Below are 18127 nucleotides of genomic sequence, written 5' to 3'. Positions count from 1 at the left end.
ATAATTTTTTATAATTAGGTTTTGTTAATGAGTGTCTTAATTAAATAATTATTAATAAACTATTTAAAGGAGGTTTTAATATCAGTTTTATAAGAAATAAAAAAAAATTGTTAAAATATTAATTTTTTTCTTTCTTTTTATAAAATTGTCTAAAATAGTTCACTAGCAAGTAACAAATGTCCTTAAGATATTCATTAATATTTCTTTTTATAATTTTGTAATTTTTGTTTATAAAAGAAAGAGAAAGAGAAAGAGAAAGAGAAAGGTTGCATTGGTGGATCATTATTAAATAAAAACATATAGATACGAATCTTTTACCGATGCACTATTCTATGCACCTCTTATTTCCAATCCTGGGATTGTTGACTTCTTTTTTATAGAATAAGCCAAAATTACAAATATTTTAAGAAAAAAATCAATACTTGCTGCATTAATAAAAAAATCGTCAAATTCTTGACCCCAGAGATTTCGCCAAAAAGTGTTGCTATTTAAATTTTTAAGGGGTGTTTAGGAGAGTAGTTTAAATTATGTTGTTTGAATGTTTTTAATATATGTATGAGTGAAAAATGTATAAAATGTGTGTAATGTTATTTAAAATGTGTGAAAATATGTTATAACTTGCTTGCCAAACAACCGCTTAATTTTTTTTCATAAACCAATATCATGGATCACAATCACTTTATTTTATTTTATTTCAATAGAAAAATGGGTAGGGGTGGCTTGAGTTAGCGTTTTCATCTAGGCATGATCATAATAATACTCTACTAAATCCAAATGAGCTATTGTGAGATTCCAACTTTGGACTTCTACGGATCACTAGACCAACCATCCTGGTGGTTACAATCACTTTATGTTAATAATAATAAAAATATTATATATAATAATGAAAAATTTAGTAAAATGTTTATGATGCTGGTTGATGTGCTAATCATGAGTCAAGTAGGACAAACTTCACGATTAATTGCTTGCTAATGATGTGTCTTTGGGAGGTTGTGCACATGGTTGGTACGTCAACACCGAGTCGGTTATGAAAACATATACAAATAGTTACGTGCATGTTAATTAAATTGATGGCATGTGCATTGCATAGGATATGATATATATTGATATGACCCTTCATGCCTTTGCTACTTTGGCTTTACATGTTTGTAAAGATCCGTACATGTTAATTATGGACGACAACATTCATAATTTCATCATATGAATCATATATTAGTGATTTGATTGGTAAAATTAATTACAAAATTGGATATTATTAGAAAATGTTTGGATTAGAGTAAATTGCAGTTAAACATGATTTTTTTTAAAACTTCTAAATTGTAATTGCCATTGATTAATATAACTAATACATTTGGACTTTCAAAATGTGGTCTTGGAACTTTTCACATGACAATCCAATTTGAATGTAATATATAGTTTTATCTTCTTGTTTAGTGTGAGTGACTCTTTTTATATAATCGTTGGTTATTGGCCTAAATTTATGAGTGTAGTTTGATAGTTATAACTTATAAGCGTGGCGATGAAAGGGAATGAAAGAGATAGAATAGTCAAAGGGAGTAAGTTTTTCTTTTGAATAAAAGGGTGTGAGGGTTGGGTAGTAGTTTTCAAGCAATTCTCATAATCTTATGCTGATAGCTAAACTTACAATTTCGTTTTAAGAACATTAATATCAACTATTATTGCTAACTTCGATGGAAGTCGTCATTGCCAAGTGGCTTGACTTTACAAGGTGAATGGTGGTTGATGGGCGTACAATTTGCGATGTTGATTCTTAATTTGAATCTTCAAAGGTCATAATAATAACTCATTCTCGCTATTTGAAACGACTAGGTACTTTATTGCTAAACGTAGTTATAAGTAAAGTCTTTATCGTCTTTATTGTTTAAGTACCTAATATATTGAATTCTTCAAAGGTCATGCCTTTGCTACTTTGGCTTTACATGTTTGTAAAGATCCGTACATGTTAATTATGGACGACAACATTCATAATTTCATCATATGAATCATATATTAGTGATTTGATTGGTAAAATTAATTATAAAATTGGATATTATTAGAAAATGTTTGGATTGGAGTAAATTGCAGTTAAACATGATTTTTTTTAAAACTTCTAAATTGTAATTGCCATTGATTAATATAACTAATACATTTGGACTTTCGAAATGTGGTCTTGGAGCTTTTCACATGACAATCCAATTTGAATTTAATATATAGTTTTATCTTCTCGTTTAGTGTGAGTGACTCTTTTTATATAATCGTTGGTTATTGGCCTAAATTTATGAGTGTAGTTTGATAGTTATAACTTATAAGCGTGGCGATGAAAGGGAATGAAAGAGATGGAATAAGTTTTTCTTTTGAATAAAAGGGTGTGAGGGTTGGGTAGTCTTTTTCAAGCAATTCTCATAATCTTATGCTGATAGCTAAACTTACAGTTTCGTTTTAAGAACATTAATATCGACTATTATTGCTAACTTCGATGGAAGTCGTCATTGCCAATTGGCTTGACTTTACAAGGTGAATGGTTATTGATGGGCGTACAATTTGCGATGTTGATTCTTAATTTGAATCTTCAAAGATCATAATATTAATCCATTCTCGCTATTTGAAATGACTAGGTACTTTATTGCTAAACGTAGTTATAAGTAAAGTCTTTATCCTCTTTATTGTTTAAGTACCTAATATATTGAATTTTTCAATGGATTTTTTTTTTTTTTGTGGACTATTCAGTGGACTTTAAACTACCATGATTATGTCCTATTAATATTTCCATAATTAGGATTGCTTAGAGACTCAAGAAACCAACCCACCGATCAACTCAATTTAGCGTAAAGAGTCGCATGCGATTTTGACTAGTGGGTTAGAAAATTATCAAATGCACAAGCACAACTCTTACAAATTTGAGTTTTGGGTTATACGTAAGTTGGAAAGAAATCTTACTCGATCAACTCACCCAATTAAGATGATGTTGATATGGTTGTTTTCTAATTGGTTGGAAAACCAACCTATACACCATAGGTGGCTACCATTTTGCCCATAAATTATCTCTCAAACTACCATCTTTCTCTATTATTTAAGAAATTTTTATCCTTAGATAGTAAATGTACATATAAGGGGAAATTCCTTTTGTTTTCTTATTTGATTTATGCATGGCATGTGTTATTGGTGATCATTGTTAGGTTTTGTTTGATTGCTAACAAAGTGAAAGTTAGTGGAGTTGAAACTCAAGTCTGGGCGTCACAAAGAGAAGAAGGTATGAGACGCCTTATATGAAGCTGATATATGGGTCCCACTACAAAAGCATAAAAAATACATGCCAGTCTCATATAAAACGCATGAAACAAGCGCATATGAAAATTTCAATCACTAAGAGATGCTACAGTAACCGCTTGGATATCCTTAAACCCTATTTCTTACTTTTCTTTATTTATTATTCATCGTTATTTTCTTAATTATTAAAAAAAAAACTATAAAAAAAAATACTCAATTAATAGTTTAATTCATCTCCACCAACTCAAAAAACTAAAATAGGAGGGTCACTATCTCAAAAGAAAAAAGAAAAAAAAGGAGGGTCACGTGAAAGACACGTGGCCAGTGAGACCTGTACAGCTCACATCACATTCATCATCATCCAAACTATACTCCAACTCTTTTAACCAAATCTCACACTCTCTTGTACCCAAAAGAAAACACTTCTTCTACTACTTCTCTTCTACCACCACCCCCACCACCACTACCACCACCATCACACCTTTTCTTCTCCCAATCACAATGCCATAACCAATCAACCCATTTCAACCCACACCACCATCTCCTCTTCTCTACACACACACACACAGTCACAGTCACAGTCACAGTCACAGGCACAGCATGGGTGCTTGCACTTCCAAGCCACAAAAACCCAACCCCTACGCTTCCAGAGACGCCACAAATGAGCAAGCCACCCCTGCCCATCTCCCAAAATCACCACTACCACCACCACCACCACAAGTGCCGCCCCAAAACGACGCCGTCATCTCCGACGCCGACGCCGCCGTAGCCAAGAAATCTCCCTTCTTTCCGTTCTTCAGTCCGAGCCCAAGTCCGGCCCACTACTTCAAAAAGTCCCCGGCCCATACTAAGCCCAACAGCGCCACCTCCACGCCCTTACGTTTCTTCAAGCGGCCATTTCCGCCGCCGTCTCCGGCGAAACACATAAGGGCGGTGCTGTTGCGGAGACAAGGGAAGAAGGCGGTGAAGTCGTCGTCGGCGGCGGCGGCGGCGATTCCGGAAGACGAGGAAGAGGAAGAGGTGGTGTTGGATAAAAGGTTTGGGTTTTCGAAAGAGTTAACGTCTAGATTGGAAGTTGGAGTAGAAGTGGGACGAGGGCATTTCGGGTATACTTGCTCTGCTACTTTCAAGAAGGGTGAGCATAAGGGTCACCAAGTTGCTGTCAAAGTCATTCCTAAATCCAAGGTTCAAGTTCAACTCTCATTCTCATTTTTTTTATATTTTTTTTATTACTATTTTATTATTTTATTTTTAAGTAAAAACTCTCCATTTAAACCCCCCGACTTCAAATCCCATTGTCGCATTTGAAAAAATCAAGAGGTCTATGAGCTGTCCACAGTTTGTTTTTTGATAGATAGGATTGAACCCATTAACTATAACCCGCTAAAGTTAAAAGCTTCTTGGATCACTTGCAAGTTCGGTTCTTGGGTGTTTTTATTTATTTTCTTTCTCTCTTTTGGTTATGTCTTTCTTGGTGGCTGATGTTCTTGTTTGTTGCGTGTTATTGGGTTTGTTTTTTAAAAAAAAGTATAAATTTTTGGGAGTGCGTGTGTTAATTCCAATTGTCTTATGACTTTTGTGGTTTGAATGTGGTATGAGGATTGAGGCTGATGTTAGGAAAACCCGCGTTATTTTCAAAGAATATACTTTTTTTGGGGAAAAAAATGGTTTCTAGATGAAGAATATTAGGCATGATTATACTTGTGTTTGTGTAGGACTCCATTTAATTTGAACTTTGAGTATGAGACGCATAAAGTGACCATCTTGTTTGTTTATTAGTTCTTTTTTTGGTCAATGATAGAAATTGATCAATTGGCCCACCACACCACCCTTGAGTGGTTTGTTACTATGCATAGCGGCCCTAATTGGGATATTGGAATATTTTTATTTTTAGACTGCATTTCGCCCTGAAAAGTACTCTTTCTTTTTGAATGACCAAGCTTTATGTTTGGTAGCAAATGCAAATATGAACAGGAATGTGTGTTTCTCAAAAAAAAAAAAAATACTCAGTGTTGTTGAGCCGTCCCACATCAGTAAGGTGTGATATTGAAAAGGGTTTATCACTTGCTCCGCGACACTAACTGCCGTATGTAGTTTTGGTGTTGGCGTGTGAGGATATTTCCTTATCTCATCCCTCATCCCCTTCCCCTATGTGTGTGATTCTCAAAAAAAAAAAAATGAACAGGAATAAAATTATAGGTTATTTATTTATTAATGTATATTTTTAAGTGACCTCTTTGCGTAGCGTTTGTCGACGTCTATTGCCTAAGATGTGACCTTTCCTTCTAAAGATCAGAATGGCAGGCAGTCCAATGGTTGCTGGTGGACGTAATCATTGAAAAGGGTCATAGTCCTTACATGGTGTCTTAGGAAGGGCCTACAATTTAGCTAAATTATGTACACAATCAATCAACTAATGCCCACCACCAGCCCATGCTTACAGCAACCATAGACAGACCAAAGCTCATGTTTGGTTCACACTGAATTAGATACATGGTTAGGCCCTTAATATTCCGCTAGCAAATGGGCCCCACTGTGGTGACTTGAACCTCACTGAAAAAGAGAGAAACATTGTATAAACTCTAAATTGTGTGTGATCTGATTGGTATGAAGCATGAGGTGTTTACCAATAAGTAGAAATACTATTATTTGAGCACAAAGACTTAACTAATTATATGATATACATTATAATTTTCTACTTTTTGATTGATTATAATACTGAATGTGAAAAAGTTAAAAACCACCCATGCAAACTTAATGCATACACAAGTGACAGTAATTACAATGTCAGTACAAGGAAATGTGGAAATTTTACAAATGACTTTCTATCCAAATGCCTGCAACAAATAGTATCGGAGAAAGATCAACTTCAACCTAACAGCTTCACTTTCTACATCATATAAAGTTCGCATATTTCTATCCCAAATGCGCAGCAGATAGAATGCGGGACTTTCTGCTAGGCATTGAAATAGTTCTTGTTTCCAGGAAAACCAGACCAGCCAAAGAGCATAACACTGGAACACGGCAATGATAATGGATTTTAAACAGAGAAAAGTTTAAACGTACAATTTCAATGCTACATAATAATGCAAATAGATGATTGAATTGACCTTTTTCCGGGGGGGGGGGGGTTGGGGAGGGTCTGTTATAAGCTATAATTTGTGTCAGAGATGGCAGTTGAAAGTTTATTTTAATTAGAAGACTGAAGGTATTATGAAGTTGCATTAGATAAATGTAGCTTATATACAAGATTAGTGGTGTAAATAGAGCTAGTAAAGAAACTTCCGGCTGGTATAAATGTAGCTAATTAATAAGGAGCTCAGCCAGGAATAGGGTATTTTCTCTGGTAGTAGAGAGTCAAGTCATTGTGGTTAAGATGACAGGATTGGAGTTTGATGCAATCCTTCTGGCTCTCCCATTGAACATACAGTTTCTTCTCATGAAATGTGCCAATGAGCTCTAGCTCAATCGGCACCTCCTGCCCTTGTATAAACTAGGTTGAAGGTGAGGTTGTGCGTTCAATTTGAAACTAGGTTGAAGCTAGGCTGAATTTATTGGTATTGTACCTCAATTTAAGAGTGCTGAACTGTATAAAATGAAAGCAAAAGAAGTGTTGCACGATCTTGTTGGCTGAAAATGAAGTCCAAGTTGAAATCTAGTAGCATCTGATGGAGTACTAAATTATAAATGACTTTTAAGGTCCTGCTTCTTGTAAAGATTAAAAGGGGATTGGTGTGATGCATTTGAAGTATTAGAGAAGGAAGTGGAAGTCATGTATTGCTATGTTATTATGTATCTTGTAAGATTGGCTATTAACTTTTTCCTTTTTTAAAAGATTGTGGATAAGTAAAGGATTGCTTTTATCCTCTTGGCCTGCGCTGTTCCTTTACATCTTGGCTAGGTTGCAAACATTTTGTTTATTTATCTTTTAAAATTTTATATATTACTAAATCTTTGGAAATTTTGAAGCTTGTGGATAACTGGATATTCAATATAATTACCAAATTTTACATTGCTTCTTTATGGATTGTTCATTATTTTTTTCTCATGGTGTTCTCATCTTTGTTGCCAGATGACAACAGCGATTGCAATTGAGGATGTGAGAAGGGAGGTGAAAATATTGCGAGCCTTGACAGGACATTACAATCTAGTAAAATTCTATGATGCTTTTGAAGACCATGAAAACGTCTACATAGTAATGGAGTAAGCTTGGAACACACACAGCTTTCTATCATTGGATCTTGCTTTTCTGCTGCACATATAACAACAACTGATTGATGTGAATAATGAATTCATATTTCCTGGATGGTTCATGCGAGCTATTAATAACGTTATTTATTTTCCAATATTCTTGTGCCTCTATTAAATGCAAGCATACAGTCTCTGTAGGTTTGATTGGCTAAATATAAAATTTTAACATGAAATCTCTTAAATGATTGCTCACTACATGTAGCTCAGCTCTGACCTTATGGAATTTATTTATTATTGCGAACATTTCAGGTTATGTGAAGGAGGGGAGCTTCTAGACAAAATACTTTCAAGGTTGTTATATATTTATTTATTTTTCATAGATTTTTTCTTTGGGGCTTTCAGATGTGCATTATTGTTGCCATCTAGATGTTCCCTTGCTTTTTTTTTTTTAATTAAGAAAAAAATTTTGTAGGGGCGGGAAATTCTCAGAAGATGATGCAAAGGCTGTCATGGTACAGATACTGAATGTGGTTGCATTTTGTCATCTTCAGGGCGTGGTGCATCGAGATCTTAAACCAGAGGTGAAATGCTTATCATGTTTTCCTTTTCATACAATTATATCATGATATGTCCACTAGAAGGTTGAGTTTCTTAATAATAGCTAAGTGTAGGAATTGCATGTGTGGATGGAGTTACTGATTTGAGAGTTTCCTAGACTTAAAATTGGCTTGTTGGGTTGTTTGAATATTTCTTGTGGTGGACCTGGTGGTTCCACTCTCAATCATTGTACTATTTGGTTTGAGAATAGCTAAGTTAGGATTGGTTATAACTGCAACACCTTTTTTCCCAAAAGACTAAATTTCATACTGCATGTTTGCCATTCCCAAACAAAGAGACTGGTAAGTTATGTTCAGCTGTCTGGGTTTTTGACTGTCAAAAATCCCTTAAATGAGTTTGACCACTCAAATTGTGCTACTTATTCAGCAACTTTTCTTCAAAGTAATTGCCAGATGTTAAACATCATCCAATAGCGTGGTCTATTAACTAGTTGGTAGGCCTCATGATTCTGTATTACCATTGCAATCAAATTCTAGCCAAAATCATTTAAAAAATTTGGATCTTCTAGAGGAAACGTCTGTCCGCTTGCCCGTTAAACTTAACAAAAAAAAAAAAAAAACCTGTTTTACTTGAATGGTTCGGACATTTTGGCAGATTTTGCTGCATGTTTGTTTTCTCTAATGTAAAAGAAGTTGGCATTGAGACTGCAGAAAATTGGTAGAATTTTAACTCCAACATGTTTATCTGAGACTGAGACTGCTTTTTTTTTTTTAACTTATGAAAATTATTTCGGTATTGTAGGAAAGGGAAACAAGTAATTAAATTTTAAATTAGTATCATGACTAGCTTGTACTGTGACAAATGACGAAGAATGGAAAAGAAAATGATGTCCTTGTCAGATTCAAATTATATTTTAAGCAAAAAGTTGGGTTTGTGTAGCATTTCAAACTATCCAAAAATGTGCAATTTCTTCTGCTAATTTGCAGTCACAGACAGCTTGGAGGTTTGTCCGTATGCTTATTATCAAGGCTATAAAGGACTTCTGGTGGAGTTTTTAATTTCTCCTTCATTGCTCCAAGTGCTGTTTTATGTCATTTTTGCAGTTGAGTTAGTTATCATCTTAAATATTGCCAGCCTGACGGTCTTGCTGGTCTGTTTTAACTTGCTCTTATATGCTTGTTTGTATATTTGTTTTTTTCTTCCTGAAATTTCATTTAGTTATAAATTGAAAATAAAAACAAAAAACCATGCATGTGTTTAATCTCCACTTTTATCTGATTTGCATTATTTTGCTGCTGAAAAAGGATGTGATGAAATGTGCCTGGCCATATAACATGAATTACAAATCCTTTTTTATTTTTAAATGGTAGATAATTGATAAGTAGATCTGGGGTAATAAATTTAGGTAATTTTTTGTAGTCTATGTTGTATTCTAAACATAGCTTTTTCCTGGATCAGAACTTCTTGTATACTTCTAAGGATGAGAACTCCAAGTTGAAAGCCATAGACTTTGGCTTATCGGATTTTGTCAAGCCAGGTTTGTCCTCTTAAACCAGATCCATATGAGTCCATAATTGCTATCAGTATGTCCATCCTTGAGAATTTGGATGCAGTGTTAATGCTTATGGTGGGTTACAGATGATAGGCTTAATGACATCGTGGGAAGTGCATATTACGTCGCCCCTGAAGTTCTACATAGGTCTTATAGTACAGAGGCTGATGTATGGAGTGTAGGAGTAATAGCTTATATTCTATTATGTGGTAGTCGCCCATTTTGGGCTAGGACTGAATCTGGAATTTTTCGGGCGGTCTTGAAAGCTGATCCTAGTTTTGATGAAGCACCTTGGCCTTCTTTATCTTCAGAAGCAAAGGACTTTGTCAAGCGTCTACTAAATAAGGACCCACGAAAACGAATGTCAGCTGCTCAGGCACTAAGTGAGTTGTCATTTCCTCTTAGATTCGTTTGTTTTGTTTTGTTTTTCCTTTGGTCTTATCTTTTAAGATTATTAGTTTTTAACCTTCAAATATCATCCTCCAGACCTTAATCTTTCTGTATATCTTTTCTTTTCTATCTTTGGGTGCAGGTCATCCTTGGATCCGAAATTATAATGATGTAAAAGTACCTCTTGATATTTTAACATTTAGGCTCATGAGGACATATATGCGATCATCATCGCTGCGTAAGGCTGCTTTAAGGGTGTGTATATGTTTCTACTGATGGAAAAACTAAAATATTACTTTCTTGAGGTCATTCCCATATGGGAATGAAAGTACTTCATCCTTAAATTTCTGGCCTTTTGAATAAGTTGATTGAGCAGTCGTTTCTCTTTATTAATCAGTGGAGTTATTGTTTCTACAAGTCCTACAAGTCTAGAATCTAAAATTTTGGTTTCCTCTACTTCTACTTCAATATATGAAATTATTGGTCCTCTTGCCACTTGTCAGAAAATCTATGGAAAACCTTTATATTGTGTTTTTTAAATGTTCAATTAACAAGGTTTTACATTTCTGCTTTAAATTTGACAAAAAAAAAAATTGACAACTTTTATGTTATTTTTGGTTTTGACTTTATTGACCACTGTTTGAGGAGCGTTCTAAACTGGCCTAACCTCTTATTAATCTTATCTTCATCTCTTGAAGGAGAGGGTATCTCATGAAACCATCTTATAAGATACTTTTCCCTCTCAGAGTCACAACTTATCACGTAATGATGAATTTGGTTAAAATATTGAATATTTCCATTTTGACTGAGGAAAGATGCTATCTCCTTTTTACTTGAATTTCACAAAGAATTATGTTAAAGGGTTTGCTCTGGACCACTACCACTATCAAAGTGAAGAGATTAATGAGAAAATCAAGAGTTACCTCGCTGTTTATAAATGTATTTATGTATGTCTGCATGTATTCTTTTTTCTTCCATAATTTGCAAACTTAGTGTGACTCTTATGGATTCCTAGAGTTCTGAGACCATGCCCTTTCTCAATACCTTAGAGCATGTTTCATATTTAATTTGTTGAATTTTTCTTGCATATATAATAACAGACTATTTAACATGTTATCTTTGTCCTCTGGCAGGCACTGTCTAAAACATTGACTGTAGATGAACTTTTTTATCTGAAGGAGCAGTTTGCTCAATTGGAGCCAAACAAAAATAACACCATAACCTTAGAGAATATTAGAAAGGTTGGTTTCTCTCTCTCTCTCTCTCTCTCTCTGTGAGACTGCATAACCGGATACTTGAAGTGTTTCTCATTCAATTCTTCTGGACAGGCCTTGATGAAAAATGCAACAGATGCAATGAAGGAGTCTCGCATCCCTGATTTTCTTTCATCGGTAATAATCAGTTGCTACTTGTTTGTGTCTCTATGAATTTATATGGTTATAGGTAGCTTATATGAGTTCCTAATTGCCATGCCATGACAGCTTAATGCACTTCAATACAGAAGAATGGATTTTGAAGAATTTTGTGCAGCTACATTAAGTGTGCATCAGCTGGAGGCACTTGATCGCTGGGAACAACATGCCCGCTGTGCATATGAACTTTTCGAGAAGGATGGGAACAGGGCTATTGTCATTGAAGAACTTGCATCAGTAAGTTGAAATTTTCTTCAGTATATAATGTCTTGTGGCAATGTTAGTTATGGGAACAGGGCTATTGTCATTGAGGAACTTGCATCAGTAAGTTGAAATTTTCTGCAGTTAAGAATTAAATGAAAGTTCAATTAACAAAGATTATTCAGAATGCTTAGAAGTTAGAACTGAAGTTTATTAATCCTTTAAATTCAAATGCTACATATTTAAAATTTTGCATAGATGATCCATCCACATTTTCTAAAATTGCCAGTGTACACATCCATTGTTGGAGACAACTAACCTCATATAGCTACAATGGTTAATTATAAAAAGATTGACTGCCCATCAAAAGTATTGAACAATGATTTGCTTACTTTCTTATTGTTTGCTATGACTGAAAAGCTTTTAAGCTCAAAATTTTGGATGTAACCATGTTACTATGACCATTGTTTCAGGAGCTTGGCCTTGGCCCCTCTATTCCAGTTCATGCTGTTCTTAATGATTGGATAAGGCACACTGATGGGAAGTTAAGCTTTCTCGGCTTTGTGAAATTAATACATGGTGTATCTAGCCGAATCCTGACAAAGACACAGTGAAGTCATACCACATATGCTCTTAGGAAGGACCCTTTTTTTTCTCTATGCTTTTCTATCAAACAGATGCATGAAAATCAACACTTACCACAACTATTGATTGATTCTCGAAGGTCAAGATTTCTGTCAAGTGTGGTTCTAGACAACCCTCATCCACTCAGACTATGGGCGTTCACTCGTGCCAATTCTTTGAGAGGAGTCAACCTGTGTAGAAACTGCAGGTGCTGTTATTTGTTAATTCTAAAGCCATGAGAGTTAATATTGGTATTCCGGTGTAAAGTTGTAGTTAGTTTGCCTATAAAAGAGGCTACAATATGGTCTTATAATTTCACATTGATGATTTGTACATGCTCTATTTGTCAAATCTCAGTCTTTTGCTACGTGATTTACCTTTCAAACAGAATACTCCACGCTTTATCAAGTGCAAAATATATAAAACCTTCTCCATATAATTGGTATCACATTCCAATCAAATCAAATCAAATCCACACAATTTTGGGAATCACAGTTTGTCCTAAAATTTTGACTGTACGGCAAGGCCATCTCATCTTACTAATATTAAAGCACTTACAAAGTTAAAAATTTAGCCATCTACGAAGTTAAAAATTGTTGGTGTAAGTTTCATTGAAAATTTGATGCATCACTTCTGTAGGCAGAAACAGAAAAAATTTAGAACATAATTGTCGATTTAAGTTTCATTGGAAATTTGATGTTTAACTTTCGTAGGCGAAAACAAAAAAGAATTTAGAACATAATAGGACATTTGTCTCGTCATTGTAAGTATGCACACCATTTGCACAGTTGATGGCAAATGTGCAGGTCAGTAAGCACACCATTAACTAGGTTGATTCACTCTAATTTTTTTTAAAAAAGCTTATGTAGTAGAAGAAACATCGGAAGCAAATTTTGTACATATAACAATTTGTTGTTGGATGGAGATTGAATTTTAGCTTATCACCTATGATTTTTTGTAAAAACATTGTAAATGTAGTATTACTCTATTTTTAAAGATCCTTTTATTTTGTACATATAACAATTTGTTGTTGGATGGAGATTGAATTTTAGCTTATCACCTATGATTTTTTTGTAAAAACATTGTAAATGTAGTATTACTCTATTTTTAAAGATCCTTTTTGTGGTGGTCGTTTCTCAACAACCTTGAGCTAGTTGAGTCTGAACCTCCAATTAATTTGTATTCTAAATTGGGTTCAGCCCACAATGAGAGATTCTAGAAGTAGTAAATTTGGTACTTGATGGTGTTTAGATGGTATTTTGGTAATGACCTACCTGGAAACCTGGCTAGTCGAGGAGATTATCAGATAGCTAAGTTACCTTTCTTGAAGTTTGAGCTGGACTTCCTTACCCCCGAGATTTCCTTACTCTTTACTCTCGTGTTTCTCTCCCTTGAATTGAGTTCTTACCTTCTACTCCTCTCTCTTGGTTCATTTTTATAAGCTTGCTCTTAGTGGGTCTGTCATGATTAGAGAATCTTTGGCACTTACGTGGGTCCCTCCACATATGGGGCTTGGGTAGTTTCTTGAATCTGGGCTATTACTTTAGCATGTCTAATCACGAATTAGTGATCGGGTCCACAGTTATGCCATTGAAATGATTTTTTAGTAACTTGTGCCTGATGCTGAATCTTGTGCTCAGCGGTCGAATATCCTTAAGGCATTACTTTCCCTCTTCAAGGGTAGTGGGCCTCATCAGGTTTATTTGCCAAGGACACGTAGATCTATGTTTTAGCTTTAGCTTAGCTCATTAAACTTGGGTTGAATGTAAATTTAATGGCCTCAAGCTTGGCCCAGTATGGGTTGGGCTCTTACGAAGCTTTAGGCTTGGGTCTAGCATAGGCCGAGCTCTTGTCCACCTACACCTTTCATTTCTAAACATGTACTACTATAATTTTGTAAAGAATCTTATACTTCAACTAGCACCTTAGTTTTCAACGGAGATGTTTGGGGTTTAGATTCTCATCTCCCAATTATCAAATTTTATTATTTATTTTTAAAAACAAGTATAATTTTCAATAGGAATATAGGAGACATATGATTTTACATTATGTATGTAATAATTGGTATTGTTATTTTCTATCTACTAATTTTATACCATTTTGAGTATATGAAAAAGAAACCAAATGTTCTTGGCCAAAAAGGCCAAATGCCATTGTTTACTGAAATATATATCAATTTATAATTGTTTCAGAAATATGTAGAGATCTATTACTTTTTTGGACCCTCAAATTTGGGAAACTCGAGTTTTCCATGGTACTCGAGTTCCATAAACTCGAGTTTTTTGAAAAAAATAGTCTTTAAAATTTATCGAAAAACTTGAGCATTATGAAAAATTCGAGTACCCAAAAAGTGGTAGATTCCTATATATTTTCGAATCGGTAAATAGTGCTATTCTGTCATTTTGGCAAAATGTTCTTACCTAAAGTAGAAGTTAAAACCATTGTTATTAATACCGTTTCGGACCCCGTTTCGGTTTGTCCAGTGGAATGGAATATTTCGGTACCGGCCGATTTCGGCGTACCGTTTTAAGGTGTTTCGGGTTCCTAAAAATTAAATTATATATATTCTTGTAAACATAAAATTGTCAATTCTAATAAATAAATAACTAAATTTCAAATAATACAAATCATTTAGTCTTAACTCTTAAGTCTTAAACATCAATATAACATCTATTTAACATCACACAATAAGAAGATTTACAAGACAATAACTAAACATCAAATAATACAAAACATTTAGTCTTAACTTTTATGTCTTAAACCTCAATACAACATCAAACAATAAGAAGATTTATAACAAGTCATTACTCATTACATAAGCACATAATAATTAATAACTAATAAGCCAACAAAATTTATAACATAATATTAGCCATCAAAAAAAATTTTTTTTTTTTTTTTTTTTTTTTTCCATAGGCCAAATCATGTACCGGCCGGAATTCACATCTCGGCCGGAATTGGCCGGAATGGACCGGAATGGCCCGAAATTTGGCCCGAGATGGAACGTTGGGTATCCCGGTACCGGTTTGCATACCGGAACGAAAAATTCCGGCCGTTCCGGCCGGAACGGAACGGAATCAATAACAATGGTTAAAACCATAAAATAAAAAAAAAATAAAAAGAAAAAGTCGTCCTTGTCCTTGATCAGCTGAGGCTTTGCTTTGCTTGTTCATGTCAGTGAGTGTATGACTGTATGTATGTCTGATAAACCTTAGCTAACTTCTCCAATTCCCGAAATGCCCTTCCTAAACCCTCCAATTCACCGTTCCCTCTCTTCCCTCTGCTCCTACTCCGACACACTCCTCGCCGACAAAGCAATCCTGTACCTCAGACGCCACCCTCACCACGACCTCCAAAATCTCTCTTCCAATTTTACCCCTGAAGCTGCTTCCTATTTACTCCTCAAGTCCCAGTTCGATCAAACCCTAACCCTAAAATTCCTGAGCTGGGCCAAACCCCACAAATTCTTCACCTTTCAATGCAAGTGCCTCACTCTTCACATTCTCACTCGCTTCAAGCTCTACAAGTCCGCCCAGTCTCTTGCCGAGGACGTGGCACTCAGTACCTCACACGATGACCACAAGGGCAGTTTGGTCTTTCAATGCCTCAAGGACTCGTACCATTCTTGCAATTCAAGCTCTGCGGTTTTTGACTTGGTGGTAAAGTCTTATTCCCACTTGAATTTCATTGATAAGGCTTTGAACATTGTTAATTTAGCGAAATCTCAGGGTTTTATGCCTGGTGTGTTGTCCTATAATGCGATTCTTGATGCGGTTATAAGGTCGAAAGGGTCGGTTAAGTTTGCACAGCAGGTGTTTGATGAAATGACTGAGAGTGGGGTTTCGCCCAATGTGTATACTTTTAATATTTTGATTCGGGGTTTTTGTGTGGCGGGGAATTTGGAAATGGGTTTGAGGTTTTTCGGTGAAATGGAGAAGAGAGGGTGTTTGCCGAATGTGGTTACCCATAATACGTTGATTGATGCGTATTGTAAGTTGGGAAGGGTTGATGAGGCGTTTGGGTTGTTGAGGTCGATGGCATTGAAGGGTTTGGAGCCGAATTTGATTTCGTATAATGTGGTGATCAATGGGTTGTGTCGCGAGGGGAGGATGAAGGAGACGAGTCAGGTCCTTGAGGAGATGAGTAAAAAGGGTTATGTTCCTGATGAGGTGACCTACAATACACTTGTCAATGGATATTGTAAGGAAGGAAATTTTCACCAAGCACTTGTTTTACATTCGGAAATGGTGAGTAATGGATTGTCACCAAATGTTGTTACATATACTGCGTTGATTAATAGTATGTGCAAGGCTAAGAATTTAAACCGTGCAATGGAGTTTTTTGATCAGATGCGTGTTAGAGGACTTGTACCAAATGGGAGGACTTATACAACGTTGATTGATGGGTTCTGTCAAGAGGGAATCTTGAATGAAGCCTACCGGCTTCTAAATGAAATGGCTCAGAGAGGATTCTCACCTTCTATTGTGACTTACAATGCTCTTATTAATGGACACTGCATTTTGGGGAGTGTAGAAGAGGCCATAGGAGTTATACGAGATATGATGGAGAAAGGTTTGGCTCCAGATGTGGTGAGTTATAGTACTATTATTTCTGGGTTTTGTCGAAATGGGGAAGTAGAGAAGGCATTTCAAATGAAGCTGGCGATGGTTGAGAAGGGTGTTTTGCCTGATGCTGTTACCTTCTCAACACTTATTCATGGTCTCTGCCTGCAAAGAAGACTAATTGAAGCTTGTGATCTCTACCAAGAGATGCTGAATGTGGGTCTGCGCCCTGATGAATTTACTTACACAACTTTGATAAATGCCTATTGTGTAGAAGGGGACTTAAATAAGGCTCTTCAGTTGCATGATGAGATGGTACAAAAGGGCTTTCTACCTGATGCTGTTACCTACAGTGTGCTTATTAACGGACTTAACAAACAGGCTCGGACAAGGGAAGCAAAAAGGCTTCTTCTCAAGTTGTTCTATGAGGAGTCTGTCCCAAATGATGTCACATACAATACTCTAATAGACAACTGTAGTGATAATGAATTTAAGAGCGTGGTAGCTCTTGTTAAAGGATTTTGTATGAAGGGTTTGATGGATGAAGCAGATCAAGTTTTTCAGTCAATGCTTCAGAGGAAACACAGGCCTGATGAAGCAGTTTATAATGTTATTATACATGGGCATTGTAGAGGTGGAAATGTTCAGAGGGCGTATAATCTGTACAAGGAAATGTTGAATTCTGGTTTTGTTCCTCATACTGTGACTGTTATTGCTCTGTTTAAAGCACTTTTTAAGGAAGGTATGAATGAGGAGTTGAGTCAGGTCATAAGGAACATATTGAAAAGTTGTAGGCTCACTGATGCTGAACTTGCAAAAGTACTTGTTGAAATTAACCATAAAGAAGGGAACATGGATGCAGTATTTAATGTACTTACTGAGATGGCTAAGGATGGCCTCCTACCAAATAGTGGGAGAACTGCTTATGCTGGGGGATAAAATGTTTGATGGAATTTTCAATAAGCCACACAAGATGACTGAACACATTTTTAATGTTCAATAGAGAAAATGATGCCCTGTGAGAAGGGTGAGGAGTGATTTAACTCAAGTTGAAGATATTAATGAGAAAATCAAGTGTTACCCCTCTGTTTATAAATGTATTTATGCATGTATACTTTTTTCTTCCATAATTTGCAAACTGAGTAACTTTTTTATGGTTTTCTAGAGTTCTGACTTCTGAGACCATGGCCTGTCTCAATGCATTAGAACACGTTTCATATTTAATTTGTTGAATTTTTCTTCCATATATATATTAACAAACTATTTAACATGTCACCACTGGAGGAGCTAGGATTTCAATTCAGGGGACCGAATCATAAGGCAACTTTGGAAGCCCAATTAAACTAAAACATATAGTAGACATTTAAATA

At 35.4% G+C, this 18127-nt stretch overlaps 2 protein-coding genes across 3 annotated transcripts; both read left to right on the top strand.

Annotated features, from left to right (window-relative positions):
- The first annotated feature begins 3665 nt into the window (after positions 1–3665).
- On the top strand, positions 3666–12546 carry LOC142643737 (CDPK-related kinase 5-like). Its single transcript, XM_075818448.1, has 11 exons — positions 3666–4452; positions 7340–7470; positions 7768–7809; positions 7931–8039; positions 9475–9553; positions 9655–9951; positions 10101–10213; positions 11092–11199; positions 11287–11349; positions 11440–11607; positions 12045–12546. The coding sequence occupies exons 1-11, from the start codon at positions 3868–3870 to the stop codon at positions 12183–12185; spliced, it is 1836 nt and encodes a 611-aa protein (XP_075674563.1). The 5' UTR covers positions 3666–3867; the 3' UTR covers positions 12186–12546.
- A 2777-nt stretch (positions 12547–15323) lies between these two features.
- LOC142642582 (pentatricopeptide repeat-containing protein At5g39710) lies at positions 15324–17920 on the top strand. Of its 2 annotated transcripts, XM_075816967.1 has the most exons (2): positions 15324–15854; positions 15924–17920. In XM_075816967.1, exons 1-2 carry the CDS (start codon positions 15432–15434, stop codon positions 17694–17696), a joined length of 2196 nt encoding a protein of 731 aa, XP_075673082.1. In that variant the 5' UTR covers positions 15324–15431; the 3' UTR covers positions 17697–17920. The 2 variants fall into 2 exon arrangements, with proteins under 2 accessions (XP_075673082.1, XP_075673081.1); XM_075816966.1 differs by having other exon boundaries at positions 15324–17920.
- Positions 17921–18127: the final 207 nt, after the last annotated feature.

This window comes from Castanea sativa, chromosome 7, assembly GCF_040712315.1.
Source record: "Castanea sativa cultivar Marrone di Chiusa Pesio chromosome 7, ASM4071231v1".
Taxonomy (NCBI): domain Eukaryota; kingdom Viridiplantae; phylum Streptophyta; class Magnoliopsida; order Fagales; family Fagaceae; genus Castanea; species Castanea sativa.
The sequence above is the reverse complement of the archived record's forward strand: the minus strand, read 5'-3'. Positions and strand labels throughout refer to the sequence as shown.

What these genes read in the sequence shown, in the direction of transcription:
- LOC142643737 (XM_075818448.1), top strand. Translation starts at nt 3,868, where the DNA reads ATGGGTGCTTGCACTTCCAAGCCACAAAAACCCAACCCCTACGCTTCC. An exon ending in ATCGGATTTTGTCAAGCCAG is followed by an intron (nt 9,554 to 9,654) that starts GTTTGTCCTCTT and finishes GGTGGGTTACAG; the next exon opens with ATGATAGGCTTAATGACATC. An exon ending in TCCCTGATTTTCTTTCATCG is followed by an intron (nt 11,350 to 11,439) that starts GTAATAATCAGT and finishes ATGCCATGACAG; the next exon opens with CTTAATGCACTTCAATACAG.
- LOC142642582 (XM_075816966.1), top strand. Translation starts at nt 15,432, where the DNA reads ATGCCCTTCCTAAACCCTCCAATTCACCGTTCCCTCTCTTCCCTCTGC.